At 56.7% G+C, this 16,821-nt stretch overlaps 1 protein-coding gene across 1 annotated transcript in view; it reads right to left on the reverse strand.

The window, feature by feature from the left end:
* The window catches only part of EFNB1 (ephrin B1), a 51,214-nt gene that overhangs the window by 15,158 nt on the left and 19,235 nt on the right, over positions 1-16,821 (reverse strand). Inside the window, exon 2 of the mRNA XM_082488166.1 lies at positions 5,123-5,400. Coding sequence (XP_082344292.1) covers positions 5,123-5,400 — 278 coding nt within the window. The remainder of the gene's footprint in view (positions 1-5,122; positions 5,401-16,821) is intronic.

Consider the following 16,821-nt stretch of genomic DNA (forward strand, 5'->3'; position numbering starts at 1 on the left):
CTCACAGAGGAGGTGGGACACTGCAGCCATGCCCGGGGACTTGGCAGAGGGACAGGCAAGAGACCCCACCTGGAAAAACATCACAGTGCTCGTTGGCCAAGGTGCTGCCCATCACATCTGCAAACAGCTGCCTGGAGAGCATCGAAAGGCTGAGCAAGGCATTGCTTGGGGGTCTTCGCTCTCCTGCACCCCATCAAACACAGAAAGGGCCCCAGGGACCACCACCACGCCCAAGGATGAAGCAAGCGCTAGGCTGAAGAACACGTCACCCACGGCAGCTCCCTGCCAGAGCACAGCGGCACCAGCAGCAGGCAGGGGGGCAGGCAGGGGGGCAGGCAGGGCACTGCTGGGCCACATCCAGAGATCCTGCATGGTGGGAAGCCGCCCCGGGAGCTCCTCCTTACGCTGCCCCGCTGCCAGGACATCGGGATTAATGCATCTCTATCTAGGCACCTCATTACCAGAGATAGTAAAACTGGAGCAAGTTCAAAGAGTAGCAGCAAACGCAATTAAGAGCTGGAGTGAATTAGGAGGGGAGGTGGAGAGAGCCAAACCTGCATGGCTGGCTAAGCCGTGGGGGGGGACCGGAGCTGCCCACGAGCATCCCAAGAGCACAGACACCGGGGGGGGCGGGGAGGAAGGCTACTGGAGAGGGACACAGGCAACCAAGGAAACAGACAAAATTATCAGAAATTGACAAAGAATGTGGCTAAGGAGAAATGTTGGTACAGCCAGGCTCTCGGATCTGGGGCAAATGACTCACAGGCGCAAAGCAGGACCCCTACTCTACCTCTAGGACAGCACCTTCATGAGACAGCCTTCAGTTTTCATCTTCCTACAGCCTTTTTTACTCCTGCTAGCCCCAAAAGCAATTGGATGGATTATTTTTAAGCATGCAAACACATTCTTCCCTCCCATTTCAGCCATTCACAAGCAACCCAGCTTCTCTACCAGCTCGGCAGGGACGAAAGGAAGAGTAACCACATGCCTGCTAATGAGCCAGAAGTACCTTCTGCCTTGATGAGGACAGTGTGAAGGATCCAAACCTCACCACAGGGCTGTGAAAGGGCACCAGCACTCACATCTGCACAGAAGTCTGCACGTACAAGCTGCACTGGAGTCCCTATTGACCTTTCCAGCAGCCCATCCACAGCTTTGTGCTTGGCCTAGAACCCCCCAAAAGGACTTTCTTTTGGGGCAAAAAGCAAGAATTCATTCCTGTTGGACCTCACCTTCCTACCTCCCACGCAAGCACAGCAGGAGGAACCACCCAGCAGAGACACCATTGCACGCTTCCCTCCATCTGCCCACAGCGTACCATGGTTTTGCAGGGAGGGGGCAGAATGCCGGGGGCAGGAGACTCCCACCCAGACACCAAAGACAGGGACAGAGGCAGCCACAGGAGACCAAGGACAGAAGAAATCACGGGCTGCCCTGAACCCAAAGCCTGCCATGTAGCAAAACACCCAATTCCCAAATTCCCAGCTTCCCTGCCCTCTCAGGGCCCTGTCCTGGGGACACTGTCCCATGTCCTGCTGGATCCCCACATCCTTCACCAAGCTTCTGTCTCCAGCATGGACCTGCCGCATCTTGTTCTTTATCAAAAGGCTTAGGAAGAAGCATCAGCCCTGGGAGAAAAGATGCTTTTAACGAAGCCTGAGGCTGGCACGGAGGGGCTCAGTGCAAGGCTTCGGAGAGGACAGGGAGAGGTTACGTTCGCTTTCAAAAGCCTTTTTCATTGCTAAGCTGAGGGCTGGGGCCACGTCCCTCCGTGATAAAAGTGGCCCTAAACAAGGCTTGGCATATCCAAGGCGAGGGCAAGGCGGGGGGAGCAGCCCTGAATGGGGAGGGACCCGGGGAAGCCCCCTGGCTCCAGCCGGGAGGTTTTCCAGCCGCCTGGGGAAGGTGGGGGACAAGCAGCACACGTCCCGCTGCTGCCCCGCTCCCCTCCGCTTCAGCATCGCTTCCCCCGGCTTAGGGCGGCCAGCAAATGAAAAGGAAGAAAAAAAAAAAACCTTTTGTGTGTCAAGGCAAAGCTTGGGGAGAGGGAAGGGGAGGGGAAGGGGGAAAAAAAAAAAGAAAAAAAAAAGATTTAAAAAAAAAAAAGAAAAAGACAACACGTGGGTGGTCTGCTCAGGAGACTTTTGACTTTGTTTTTTCGGCTATTTCATTTCTTGGCAGAAAGAGCTCCTGGGGCTGCTCGGCAGAGGGTACGACCAGATCACAGGAGCATCCTCAGCCCACCCAGGGGCCAAAGTTCAGCTGGCAGCGGCCGCTCGCTCCCAGCGCCGAGGGGGCTCGCATCAAAGCGCAGAGGAGTCAAGAGAAATTAAAGTCAGAAACGGTCCGAAGAGAGGGTGCAGAGGGCATCGCCGGCCCCTGAGGAGAGACGGCGGGACCCCACAGAGATGCTCCGAGCACCCAGCTCGCCACATCCCTACACACGCTCCGAGACGCTGCAACGGGAGACTGGAAAAATAAAGGATAAATAGGAGTTTATGGCAGTCTCTTGGGAGATTCCCCCCTGCCTTGGGATGAAAGCGGGACTGCATTACAAATATAGAAAAAAAATTCTAGATATGGGAGGAGATTCCTATTGCTGGTAGCAGAACCATATCAAGAAAAAAAAAAAATTGGGCAAAAATGCAATGAGTTTAAAAGCCTCAGCCAAACCTCCGACGGGATGCACAGCCGGGATTTTGCAAGCTGTGCTGTGTCGGCTTTGCCGACACAGCACAGCTTGCAAAATCCCGGCTGTGCATCCCGTCGGAGGTGCAGCAAGCCGGAGCGATGGTGACCCAGGTGTGCTGGCAGCATTGGAGGGGAGCTGGCACCGGCTCAAAGTCACGGGGGCCCTTGGGGAGCCGCGTTTGTAGTCGGCAGCGTGCCGTCGGCCACTTGTGAAAACGCCACTGAAAGCTAAGGGAGGCTGATTTAACTTAAGCAAGAGCTTTCGTGTGAAATGCAAAGCAGCTCCTTAAAACTTGTGCAATTCAGAGCCTGGTAAATCCCCCTGCCTGCACCTTCCTGCCGGACTGCCTTGCAATGCGAGGGACCCCCTGCGTTTCTCCTCCCCAGCGCTTTGTTAGGCTCCCGAGCTCATTCTGGGCAACGTTATTTGTCTTTGGGGGCTTTTTGCAGCCCAAGGGTCCCAGGGGACGTAGCGGCAGGGCTTGAGGCAGGACCCCGCTTTCAGCTCTCATTAGCTTGACAACCGTGCTGCTGCTTGAACTTGACCCCCACGCACAGAGGAGCCGCTGACCAAGTGCTTCAAGATGTTTGCCCAACATACAAAAGGCAGACTCATGGCTGTGCATTTAGCTCCTCTCCCTCCTCTTTGCTCACCGCAGGGAAAGCTTGCTGTTGAGTTAAGCCTTGCATCAGCTGAGGGACAGCAGAAGGGCTGACCTTTCAGGGTTCCAGAGCCACTAGGCTGGACACAGCCCTGGTTACTCATGGTAAGGGAGATGGGAGCCTGTGGGGGACCTGTGCCAGGACTCTTGGCATCCCCGGGGCACCTGGGCTTGCAGCCAGGGTCGCCTGCGCCCCTGATGGCTGCAAAGCTGGTCATCCCACCTGTGCCCCCCGAGTGACACCAGGCAGATGGCCCCCGCACCAGCCAGCGATGGTGACAGAGAGATGGCAGCTCTTGGGAGAGACCGGCCCCGCCAAACAGTGACTCAGTCCTGCACAGCCCTCTGTCTCTGCCGGCACTGCCGCTGTGCCGAGCAGGCTGAGCGGGTTGTTGCACCAGGTCCTCCCTGCTGTTGCCCCTCCTACAGCCATGTGGTGCCAGGCACAGGTCACTAGAAACCCCTGCGAGCCCCTTCGTCACCACCTCATGCTCAGCCACGCGTTAGGAAGCACTAAGCAAAATTTCCCACACAGGACGTGAGGGTGGGCTTGGGGCTGACCTGCCAGAACCCATCCCAGCTGCTTTGCGCGCCCCGGGTTTACTCAAATTATTCTGCAGCAGAAGCACAGGCAGCCCCAGCCCCAGGTAGGGCTCGCTGGGGAAATCCAGGCTGGCAGCATCACCACGGCACTGCGCTGCGGCAGAGCACCTCCTGCCCCCCGCTGCCTGCAACATCCTCACCACCCCCTCCGAGGCAAAGATTTCAGGCTAAAAATACATTTGTTTACCGACTAGAAAGCACCAGCTCCCACGGCTCGGCGCTCACCTCCCACGCAGGCGGCTGACCTCTGCGCCGGGCTGCTTGCCGGCGAGCCGGCGGCACGTGATGGCAAGGGGAGAGATGAGCCCCGTGGCCACCGTGCCCTTTGTCGGCGGCTCCGCCGCAGGTTTGCACGTGATGCGCTGCACCAGGCGGAAACAGTGAGGATGAGGAGAAGCCGAGCAGGGAAGAGTGAGCTGGCAGACACCGCCGAGCCCAGCGCCACCAAACCAAGGCGGGGGACAAATCCCCCCCAGAGTCCTCCCCTCCATCCACACCGGAGTTGGCACAGGCGGATACATCCTTGTGCAATGGCCCCCTGCACACACAGACCACGGGCTCCAAGAAAATTCAGCCTTCCTTCCCTCTCCCCTCTGAAACGCCATGTTATACCAAGAAACAACAGGAACAGGCCAGTATATAGGATTTTACAGCCATTTAGACCACAGCAAGGACTGGGTACCACCGGCAGGTTCCCGCCACCAGGGCTGCTCTTGGAGGCAGCGCCCAGGGAGGAGGATGAGCATCTCCTTGGTCCCTGTTCCTCCCAATCCTGACTGCCCCACCAGGAGCTCCCCAGGGCAAGCCTTACAAGAAAATGCCCTGCAACACCTCCAGCCTCGGAGGAAGGTAGCTGCAAAAAAATAAGCTTCAGACACGCGCTGCCCCTCCATGCCAGGGCTGACCCCAGCGGGGGGACGTGCTCCTGCTCCCACCCGTGAGCAGGGCAGGGGGCACAAGGCACAGCACAGCAGCCAGATACGGGCTGGTGACCCTCTTGGCCAATGACACATTCCTCCCTCTTCTCCCATCCAGCGGGAAATATTTTCCGTACGTGTCAGCTCTTTGCACCAGCCAAGTTGCAAACAAGCGCCTGGCGACACTCTCCAGGCCCCCATGGCCTCCCTGAGCTGGGGCCGGCGGCGAGGAAGAGGATGACGACTCACATGTGATGAAGTAATCCTGCTGCCGCTTGAACTCCAGGCCCATGTAGTTGGGGCTGAATTCCTGAAACTTGATGGTGAAGCGGATCTCCTGCTCGGGCCGGTTGCACGTCACCAGCACATTGGGGTCCATGACGGTGCTGCAGGCATCTGCCTGGTCCTTCTTCACCAGGTACAGCTTGTAGTACTCATAAGGCTTGGATGGCTCCGCCTTGGGGCAGATAATGTCCAGTTTATCCCCAATCTCCGGGTAGATGACCAGCCCCTTCCCAGTCATGAACCTGGAAGAGAAGAGGGCGAGAGGTTAGCCACATGCTCAAGGGCAGGCAGCAGGGGCTGCGTCAGCCCATCCCACGCCCCGCAAAGCCCAGCTTTCACATTTTTTTTGTGCTTAAACTCTGCTGCTTTCTCCCCACAAGATGTTTTTTGACACCAAAATAAAGCTCTCCTCTTCCTTCACATCACTGCACGTGCAAGGAGCCAGCGCAGGCTCCCACCACCAAAACCAGGGGCTCGCTTGGTTGAGTCACGCTCCCCAGCCCTCCTGCCACGACGAGGGCGAGCACTCTTCCCAGACCCAAGCCTGGCACCCAACACAGAGTGGAGTCTTCCCACAAAGAGCCGTGGAGCGGGCAGGCTGGAGACGCCGTGGCTCTGCCCGACGGCCAGGCAAGGAGCTTCCTGCAGGGACAGGCGATAATTAGGTATGGGGAGAAGTCCTGACAATGGGGCATGGGGAGGGATCCCTTCCACACCCTGGCTCCCCGAGGAATTCCTGTCCTTAAATGGAAGGGAGGGAAGCATCCTGCAGGACAACTTCTACCAAGCCAGGCTCAACGGCGTGCCCAGGAGCGTGGGAGGACCGGATGGAGAGGAGCAAGGAGGGAGGAAAGCTATTTGGGGCTGGAAGGCAGGGCACTGCGAAGGGAAGGAAGGCAATATACTGATAATTAGCATTCAGATTTCATTATTGTGAAGCAATAGTCTTGATTTTTTTTTTTCCAGCATGAAGTAGAGGATTAGAGCAACAAGGAGGGAAGCAGCAGAGCATCTACTTTGATGTAGGCAACATAAGGTGTTCTTGATGGAAGATAAGGCACGAATGGATGTTCCTGCAAAGTTATCTCTGCTGCAACTCCCTCGTGTAATTTGGGCATGGCAAAAACTGAAGCGCGTGCTTTGGCAGGCTGCATGTCCGTGGCTTTCCCTTCCTCTCCTGGACATGGCCAGTCCCTGCTCCATCCCACCCCAACAGATGGATGGGGAGATGGGACCTTCTCCCCGCAGCCAGCTGCACCGGCTGGGGCTGCAGGCACCACGGAAGGAAGATCAAACACACAAGACCAACCTGCTCCGTGGCTCTGGTACAAGTCTTAGCAAGAAGCCATGGAGCTGAAACCAGCGCCCGAGCAGCCCGGGCTCCAGGAGCCCCAGCAGATCTGCCCGACCGACCGGGCTCGGAGGAGGCAGGCGGAGCCCGAGCCCACGCACGCCCCGATGCCCTTGGCAAGGGCTCCGGAGCTCGGTGCCAGCTGCAGCAGCAGGCGGGACGGCCGGGACAGATTGACAGACATAAGCTGCACCTCTCCACCAGCTCACCGGGTCAGAGGGGGCAGCCCCAGCGCCCACCCAAGCCCAGGAGCAGAGGCAAGGCACAGGGACAGCGGGTACGGCCCCCTTCACCCACGCTGCTCCGAATGTGGGAGCTGAATTCAAGCGGGTTATCTGCCCCCACCTCCCTGCCCGGCTGCGGCTCTGCCTTCACCGCGCCGGCTCCAGCGGTACCCAAAGCAGCACCATGGCCACGGGGCATCAGGCACAGGGGACAGTCGGGATCATCCCAACCCTGGCCCCACCGGTACAGTGGCTGCGCCTTTGCCGTGCAAGCTTGCAGGGAGCAATTAAGTTTTGTAAAAGTCATGACTTCTGGAAGAAGGCGACGACGCGGCAGCCTCATGAAAGAGCAGGAAACTTCACCCCTGAAGGCCTTGCGCAGGTGGGATGCTGCACCGCGCCGCTGCCACGGCAGAGCCCGGCTCCATCCCCAGCGCTGCCGGCAGGTGAGCCGCGCTTCGCCTGCACACTACCAAGTAGGTCAGCTGGCCCCCGGCCAGCACGCCGCTTCCAAAGCCTCGGGAGCGATAAAGGCTTCCCCCACCCACGGCCGCAGCCCTGACGCAATCCCAGGAGCCGCGCAGCAGCAGGAGATGCAGAGGAGCCCCCGCCCCTCCCTCCCCGCCCCGCGCCAGGCCGCAGACATGCCGCGCAAGTGAACACTTGCACGCTCGCTCACGGGTTCCCACCCCGAGAGGCAGCTGCATCCCACACTCGTTTCTCCACGGCTGGGCTGAGTCAGAGGCTTTCTGGCACAGGACTCCCAAGTGACTCAAATTCCCTCCTCCGGCCCCTGCCAGCTCCCTCCTGCCCAGAAGATGCCAAACAGGAAGCCACAAACAAGTCAAGCAGATGTCTTGCAACGCCGGAGCAGGAGGAGAAGGCTCCTATCCGTCCCCCATCTCCGTACCAGGAGGAACTATCACACCTCCTTGGCCAAAGCCTTGGCCAACACCTGCAAACCGACCGGTCCACGCGACACCAGCCCGCGGTGACGGCACGGCTGTCTGGGACCAGGTCAAGCTGATTTTTAAGCAGGGGAGAGGCCAAAAAGCAATCAAGGGAGCTGAGAACATCCCAGCACCACATCTTGCTGGCACTTCTTCATCCCAGAAAATTCAGAAAGACGACCTATGTTTGTTTTATTAGTTTTAAGGATAAAATTACGAGCCATATTTCTTCTATGAACGCTCAGTCTCAGCTGCAGAAGCACATAGCTTCTGGCTGGGAATTAGCCCAGGAACATTTTCCACATCTCCTACAGGAACATCGAGCAAGACAAGAGCTACCAGCCAAAGCAGGCAGCCCTTCACCACATGCAATGGCAGCACTGTGAGGGGCTTTTGGGGGTGCTCCCTCCGACCACTGCTCCCTGCCAGCCGCATTCCTGCCCATACACACACGTTTCACCCTTTGTCCTCCAATTTCCCTGATTTTTCTCCTCCATTTCCCCCTTAGTGTCCTCCCTCTCTTCTCTAAAAGCAGGGCTGTTTCCCAGACGAGAGGCCAGGCAGCACAAGCAGTGATCAGAAACCCCTGAAGTGTAACACCTCTCTCATTGCTCTTTGAGCTCTTAACTGTACATTGAGACTTTTTTTCCCCCCCAAAATGTGGGTTTTTTTGGTCGCGAGCAACGGCTTGTGACAGCATCCTAGGGCAGAGTGACAACGGTTCCCATCGTGCAAGAGGCCAGTTCTCCAGGAAATTCTCCTTTACAATACAGAACATGAAAAGCAATATTTGTTACAAGAACAGCAGAGAAAAAAGTGCCCAAAAATTGTCACAAGTCGCCGGTACGTAGTATTACAGCAAAGAGTATGAGAAATTTTACTTCAGAAGGACCATTGAAGGCAAAAAAGAATTATACTCATGACTTGTCTTAACAAGGACACATCTTCAAATTTATCTTAACTGGGAAGAATGAACAGATCTTTTAAATTAATAGGGAAATTCATCATGCCCTCAGAGCACGCACAGTAATTTCAGGGGAAGGGGGAGGGGATCTGCTGTATCCTCCCTACATTACATTTTGATTTCCCTGTTTTAAGGTGGGGAGAGAAAAAAAAAAGAAAAATCAAAATCCAACTCAACCTTAACGCTGAAACTAAGATTGACATCTGCATGCACAATAACACGCTACGGGACGCAGCCCCAGACATTTATTAGACAACTTGAATTAGGGTCCAGCAGAATGGCAGGGCACCGAGAGGGAGGACAGCTGCTGCTCGAAGCCATAACCTCCCGAAGACCCAGTTTCTGATCTCCCACTCCTGGGACACAAGCAGACCGCTGCCCACCATCTGCCCACCACCAGTGCCCCACCAGTGAGCACCCAGCGCTTTTGGAGCTAATCCTGCACGGCGTGTGCTGGAGCCCTGCTGTGGAAGGCCACGAGCAGGCACCCAGCACCCCAACCCAGCACCCCAACCACCCACAGCACCCGGTGGGGTCCCTCCATGCACACACCTTCCCACCTTTTTCCCAGTGAACCACCCTCCTCTACCTCTCCCATCACCCGGGAGGAGGATGGCGGCTCTGGCTTTATTAATTTAGCATTGCTACTATCACCAGTCAGCAGCTCACAGATAACATCTCAGCATCCTCTCTCCTGGTGCCAAAGGTGGTGGGAAAGATTAACTACAGCCATTAAAGTTTTAACAAAAATTTTTTGTGGGTGCTGCAAACTGCACCCAGGTGAGCAGAGCGAGCGAGGCGGGGAACGCTGACCTCCACGCTGGTTATCACCAGCTTCATCACCTAAAGCCCCCTCAAGGTGGTTTTTGGGTGGGCACCTGCGGCTGCCCACCCGCAGAGCTGTGCCAGCCGCCAAGGAGCATCCCGGCCAGGCGTTCCCGGCCCATGGCCCCTAGCTCCCAGCCCCCCAGCCCCCAGCTCCCAGCCCCGCAGGTTCCTTGGGAGCGATCAGGTGGCAGCGTCCAATTTCCTCATTGTTTCGGGAGGTGTTTTCTGATGGGAAAGGTGAAAAGGGTATTTGTGAGCCTTGTAAACCGATTCCTCCGAGTTGGGTAAACAAGGGGAGCTCTGTTGGCAGCGGGATGCCGGAGCAGAGACGGGATTAAAGAGCAGCCTCTCCCCTGCCCCGAGCTGGGGGGCCGCTGGCGGGGACCCCCAATCCCCTGCACACCAGGCAGCCCCCCCTCTCACCAGCACGGAGGGCTAGTCCCCACTCAGGGCTCCAAAAACCTCCAGTGGGACTTGATGGAGTGACCCAGGGGCTACAAGTGGAACCTGCTGGAAGGGCCATGGGCTCAGCCAGTGCCTGGTGTCAGAGGCAGCCGTCCTGGCATCACGGAGACGATTTGTTGGGAGAGGAAGAGGAATGGGGCAATAGGAGACGATAATCCCTTGAAATACACAGTGGCACTGCCCAGGGTCCAGGGATGGATCTCAGCCCTCGCGTCCCCACACTGTGCCCAGACAGAAGCTGAAGCCACACCACGGCACTGGCGTGTCCCCGGGTGAGCACAGACCAGCCCCGTGGTGCCAGCTGCCTCCAACCCTTCAGTTCAACGCCGACAAGGCCGGGCACAGACCCATCTGATGGCTCCGCACGCCGTGAATGACTGGGAAACTGGTGCAACCACAGGCACAGAACGCTGTCCTTCCACCGGCAGCAGAGAAGCTCACAGCTCGGCTTTGAGGAGGAGCAACCACTGGCTGGTGAGGCTCCCTGCAAGCCTCCTGCCAGATCACAAGCCCGTGGCTTCCCGGGCTGGCCCATGGGACACCAGCCATGCTGAGAAGCTCCAGCAGCACCAGGGTTCCTGCAACCAGCAGACCTCAAACCGGCATCACAGGGATGACCTGCTCCATCCCACCGCTGCCAGAGGCTCAACAAGCCCAGGAACACAGGGTCAGAGGGAAAACCATGCAAGTTTGGCCAGAGCAAGCTCAGGACTTGTGTTGGGCATGATACCTCCCCTCCTCCTCCACACACACCCACCATGCAGGCTCCTCTTCTCCGCGTGGGCATGCACAGGCTAGCCGACCGGGTCATGGTTAAACACGGACGAGCTAACACGTTCACAGCAATAGCTGCAAACACAACTGTCCTGCAGATAAGGTATCCGGCACCTTTACAAACATGTTAGCAGTCCTTCAGCTCTTCCTTTGGGAGAACATGACCAGTAAATTGCTTGAAAACACACTTTTTTAAAAGAACGGGTTGACAAGCTTTCCACCAACCTCTCTGTCCCCGAGCCCAGGCACTCCTTGCACAACGCGAATAACAAAATCTTTGGGGCAGCATCACCTTTTCCCATTTTCAAGAAACACGATGTGCCTCACCTTATTTCAGGCTTTGCAGAAAACAGAACAACATTTAACAACAATCTCCTCCTTGGAGAAGATGCTCTAAAGCATTAATGCTGACATACATACAAGATGACATATGCTAAATGCTGTTTTCTTCAAAGAAATCCAAAAATAACTGGATCTTACAAGGAGGACATCTACTTCTGGCAGTGAAGGCTGCAGGAAGGCTGCTGGTGCCCGGCAGAGCGAGGTGCTGCAAGAAGAGGGCAGCAATAACTGAGGTACATAGGGCATTTTCTAGCATGCAGGAGCTGGGCATTCTCCTGGTGTCTGGGCAGCTGGAGAACACGTTGGCACAGCTCTTCATACCAACACAGCATATGGGTCCTCCCAGCAGGGCCATAGCTCCCACAAGCCACCGCAGCTCACACCAGCTGGGAACCACCTCCGAAAAGGGACGGGAAACAGCTCTGCAAGCTAATAAAATCCAGTAAAAAAGACAAAACTCTATGTACAAACTGGGTGTGCTCTCCTGGAAAACACCCTGAAACTCGCAAGAGCTTTGCCGATGCCCAACTACATGCAGAATTAAAGGCCTGACTCTCTCTGCCTCATTCTTACTTGCTTTTCTGGGACTCAGCACCAATGTTTCACAGCAGCTGCCCAGGCACAGGGGACTGTGCCCAGGACACTCGGCTACCACCTAGAAGAAATCAATCCTGTCCCTGGAGGAGATGTCCAGACCCCCCAAAGCCACACAGCCAGGTCACGCTCCAGCCATCAGAGGGTCCCTCCGGAGCTCATGCTCCAGCCATCGCTCCAGAGCTCCTCCGGTGATGCCCAGCCACCACTGCGTTCACCAAAACCTGTATTTTCACCAAGCAAGAGACATCAAGGGGTTGGCAGCAAATACTGGGACCATCACAGTGGTACCTTCATAGCACCGCTGCCATGACTGAAGTCAAACAGCATCGTCAGAGCAAACCACACATGGACAACCGCACGCCCCCCTGTACACTGGCACCAAGAGCATCAGATATCCCGTTTCATTGGGATCGGGACAAGTTTTCCCAGAGATACCCCAGGCAGGGCTGGGCTGCCCACAGACACAGGCATATCAGTGGAGGTCCCCAGCCAGTCCCGTGGGGCACCGCAGCCCACCAGCCAACTCACTTCACCTCTCAAGAGCAGAGAACAATTAAAACACAGGAATTACATACTTAACCCAACAGCTCACCTCATCCCAGCACACTGTCCCAGTACACCAGCAGCATCTACAGCCCTTTCCAGTAGCAGTGCCGCCACACAGGACCCTTTCTCCTTTTTGACTCCCATTAAATTCTTGTGAACAAAGACATCCCACGGAAGGAAGTTAATTAAAACTTAAATAAAATGTTTCCCCACTCTCCTCTGCCTCCCATCTGTATCTTTCGCCTTCTCGCTTGTTCAGTCGAATTATTCGTCACCACGAGAGAGGGTAAATAGGAGCACACGAATCCCCACACTTTTATATCCCACTTCTTTTATGTGCTCTTCTATTATTAGTCTCTTTTAAAAAGAGCCTTCGATCTTTTTTTTCTCCCACTAATCTATATATAATTATTCTCACTGCCCTTCTGTAGACCTCTTCTATTTTGCCTGCATCCTTTTGGAGCCGAGGTGGCCAGCGCAGAACCCAGTAATTTCAGGTAACCCTTTCTGAAAACAGCCTCATATTTCCTTCAGACCTTTGGCTTCTCCTGCTCAGAGAGACATTTTTCAGTTATTCACAACAGCACCTTCCAGTCCTCCCAGCTTCCACCCCCGGGCAGGGGGAACCGCCTCTGCCGAGCCCCCGCAGCTGCCCCACGGGGCTGTCCCATCACATCCCCCTCCCAGACGCACTCTAAGGCTCTTTTTCCACATCTCGGGTTTAATGAGGTCCATTCAACCCTCCCAAAGACAAAAGGCCCTTCTCGTTTCCAAACGGATTTACACGATGCATCAGTGAGGCATAAACGGGTCACCATGGCAACCCACACCCCGACACACACCCCCCCCTGCATGGGAATGCCATTTTCTAGCTCCACTGCTCCCCAAAACCCCCCAGTTGCTTTGCTACCAGCTGTAAGGCTCAGCACAGGCTGGTAAAAACACCTCCCCACCCCTCCCCAAAGTGACCCTTCCCAGTTGCCAGGGATGCTGGGTTTTGAGATGAAGTTAAAAGATGCTCAAGCCAGTGTCCCCCCCGGCACAGGCAACCTGGTAAGCTCTGCACTGTGACCGACTCCAGGTCACAGTCAAGTCAGGGTTCAAATTAAGCAGAAGGCCAGGAAACACCAGCTGCAGAGAAAAAATGAAACCAAAAATACCCGCCTCTGCCCAGAAAGAGGTGTGATGCTCAAGAAGGTGCAGGCAAGTCCATGCTCAAGCCCCAGCCGACTCAGCTGCCCGCATCTCTCTGCAGGGAAGCCGGTGGCTTTGGTGATGGCAGGAGGCCACTCCAATGCTTCACAGACAGCAGCAGTAACCATAAGCCTCATATTCAAAGTCTCGTACCCTAACTCTCCTTAACCAGTGGCCAAGTGAGCATCTTGCCTACCCTGTGCAGAGCTGCCCACCCCAGCTGGGAAGCAGGAGAGATCTCATCGTGGCTCTCGGAGCTTTGTTCAGAAGTTGCACCATCACTGCTGTAACTCTGAAGACCAAGCCCTTACAAAATTTAAAGGCAGGTGGCCCAGTTGTACCTGATTAGCAAATGGAGAAAGACCAGAGAGAACCTATTTTACCATGAAAACACACGCAACTGTGGTGTCTTTCCACAGTGGGAAGCCAGGAGGAGGACCCAGGTTCCCACTGCAAACCTGCAGCTTGAAGGGTCTGGTCTCCCCTGCCGCAGTGCAGACTCCTCTCCTAGGGGAGATGGAATCCACAGCAATACCAGACAAGAGTTGACTCAAAACTTCACCTGCTACCACCGCCCACAGCACGTATCCACTCGTGGAGATGCTCTTCAGCCAAAAAAGCCACCCACCAAGCAGCAAGGAAGTCCCTCCTTACAGATTCTGCTTTTACTGTCCCTGCACCAGATGCCACGGCAGGGGAAGTCCAGATGAGGGACAACTAGCAGAGGTCACCAGGCAAAAAGGATGAGCCCCACAGGCCTGCTCAGTGCTCTGTGCCAGCTCAGGAGCTGCTCTATGCCCATGTGCCTTTGGACCAGGCAGTTCCAGCAGCGGTTCTACCATAGTTATCACCAGCAAAAGAAACCCAGCAGAAGAGGGCTCCAGCCACCACCAAGGATGCTGCAGAAACACGGGTCAGCAGCCAGGCTTCGGGAAAGCTGGCACAGATGCCGCAGGGTGCCAGCCACACCTTGGTGCCCATGGCTGGTGGCTGCCACCACATCCAGTGACATCCCCAGCCCTACAGCCACCAGCAGCCAGGGCTGGCCCTGGTGACTCAGAGCCCTCCTGCACCACGGCAGGGCTGCGGGAAGGGCTTTCTTCCCAAGCTGGACGGATAATTAAGAGCGTGGCTGTCGACCACCCCAATGCCCCGAGGAGGAGGAGGAAGAGGAAGGCTCTCAGCCCTTGCAGGAACCAGGCGCTGATGTGAGCAGCCACGTCCTGCTCCATCTTCCAACCTCCGTGCAGCACCCTGTGCATCCAGATGTTGCACCCAAACCATGCAAACAAAGGATATTAATCCAAACCCTGTGAGGGGCGGGTTTAAGAAAACAGAAAAGAGCTGGTAATTGAGGGAGTTTGGAGGAGATTTAATTGGGGCCCAAGCACTGGCGCAGGCTGCTGCTGCCACCTGCAGCGCTCTCCACAGCCGGTGGCATGCGGCTCCGGGGACCCCAGGCTCCCACCAGCACCAGCCCGGGGTGCAGACACCATTTGGGCAGAATAAGGAGCATCGGGGGTCCCTCGGGCTCCCCTCCCACCCACCCCCCACCCCGCAATCTCATTATTTTTCAGCACAATAAGCAACTCTGCCAGTGATGCAACTGAGGGGCTTAGCCAAAAAATCAAGGGGGGGGGGGGGAAGCCATATTTTCTCCCTCAAGTAATATCGTCCCGCACCTCCCCTCAGAGAAATAAAGACGAGCCGAGTTATCTAATTAATGCTGTCAAGAAGCGGGGAGGCCGGGGGCCGGGGGGCTGCCAGTGGCCCACAAAGACGGCGTGGGGAGCGGTCTCCCCGCCGCCGCCGCCGGCATCTCCCGTCAATGGGGCCCCACGCTGGGAGTGAGGTAAGAGGGGATTCAAAGGGGGGTTTGTCAGGGGTTTTGTTTTTGAAAACGGGGGAGGGGAAGGGGACAGGGCTTGACAAGAGCTGACAGACAACTGAACAAAACCATAAGGGCCATGAATGGCAACACGGCTCTTTAATTGGCGTAGGAATGGAGAGAGAAGTGAGACAATGAGGCGCAGGCAGCGGCAGCGGGGGCCGAGGCGCAGGCAGCGAGCGCTCACCTTCCGCCTGCCCGCACCCTGGCTGCCCCTCCAGAGGTTGGCAGCTGGATGCTGCAAGCTGGATGCTGTAGCCACGACCACCATCCCCCCAAAAAACCCCACGCAAAAGCCCAAGGGAACAGAAGCAGTAAGGAGTGGAGCCCAGCACCCCAGCAGGCATCGCAAAAGCCAGACAGCCCCAGAAGCGGCACAAACCCAAACCCCGAGCGCGGGATGCTGCAGATATTAAATGATCGGGCGGAAGCAGATCAGGGTCCCCTGCTCGGCCCCGTGTGTTTTTCGGCTTTGCTTCGGTGTGGACACCCGTGCTCTGGCTGCAGCCCCGCTCATCCGGAGGACGGGGGGCCGGGGAGGGGAGAGAGGGAGAGGCAGGTTAAAAGGGAACAAGGTTGGATCAGCGGGGTTCCCACTCCTTCCCTGACCCCTCTGAAGTAAGACGGAGGAGATTTCATCTCTCGGTTCCAAAGCAAAGAATTACTTTGGCAGGGGACATGGCGGCGGCCGGGCGCCCACTTGGAAAGGAAAGCGGCAGGAATATGCCCAAGGAACCCAAGAGCAAGACCTCCCCGCCAAGCCCGGTTAATTGTCATGCAGATTAATCCCCAGCCAGGACAGAAAGGAGGCAAACTGCAGCCCTCCACAATGTGGGGCTGGGGGGGTGCAGGGGAAGGGGGTGCTCAGCCCACCAGCCCCGACACCAGTCCCGGCGTTTCCCCCCTTCCCACTTCTCAGTTTTCCAACTCGGTTGGAAAAATGAAGAACTGAAAGCAAACAGCCAAGAGATGAAGTTACAGCCTGCGGTTAGCCCTTGGGAGAGAGGAAGCCCCTTCCCTCCTGTGCGCCCCATCTCTGCACCCCAGGACCTGACACCCTGGCTAACCCTGCGCCCCACAAACCCAGTTTGCAGCTGGGAGCCCCAAAACCACGTACCTCCCTGTGGGACCACGGCTGGGCATGCTCCCGCAGCCTGATCCCGCAAACACCCAGTGCTGCAAGTTGCTGCTGCTGCACCCCCAGGGGTACAGGAGGAGTCTCCAAACCCCTCGGCTCCCCAGTTCCCCACTGCACCGGCGATACAGCCGTCTCCGAAGCAAGGGAGAGGGACAACTAGCTTCACCCATTTTTCTGAGGACTTCCACAAAAATAAAGCCCGTGCGTGCCCTGGGGATCAGCAGCAGTGGGGGTCTCCTGGCTTCAGCCAGGTCCCTTAGGAAACCCGTTCCCCTGACACCCGAGACCCACCCCCAGCCTGCCACGGCTTGCGCCTCCATCCCCAGAGATCCCACCGATGGCCCCCGTGCATCGATTCCACCAGAGAGCAGGTCCCCAGGAGGGCTGGGGCTCAGGCTCGTT

This window comes from Vanellus vanellus (genome assembly GCF_965231255.1).
Source record: "Vanellus vanellus genome assembly, chromosome: 10".
Lineage (NCBI taxonomy): Eukaryota > Metazoa > Chordata > Aves > Charadriiformes > Charadriidae > Vanellus > Vanellus vanellus.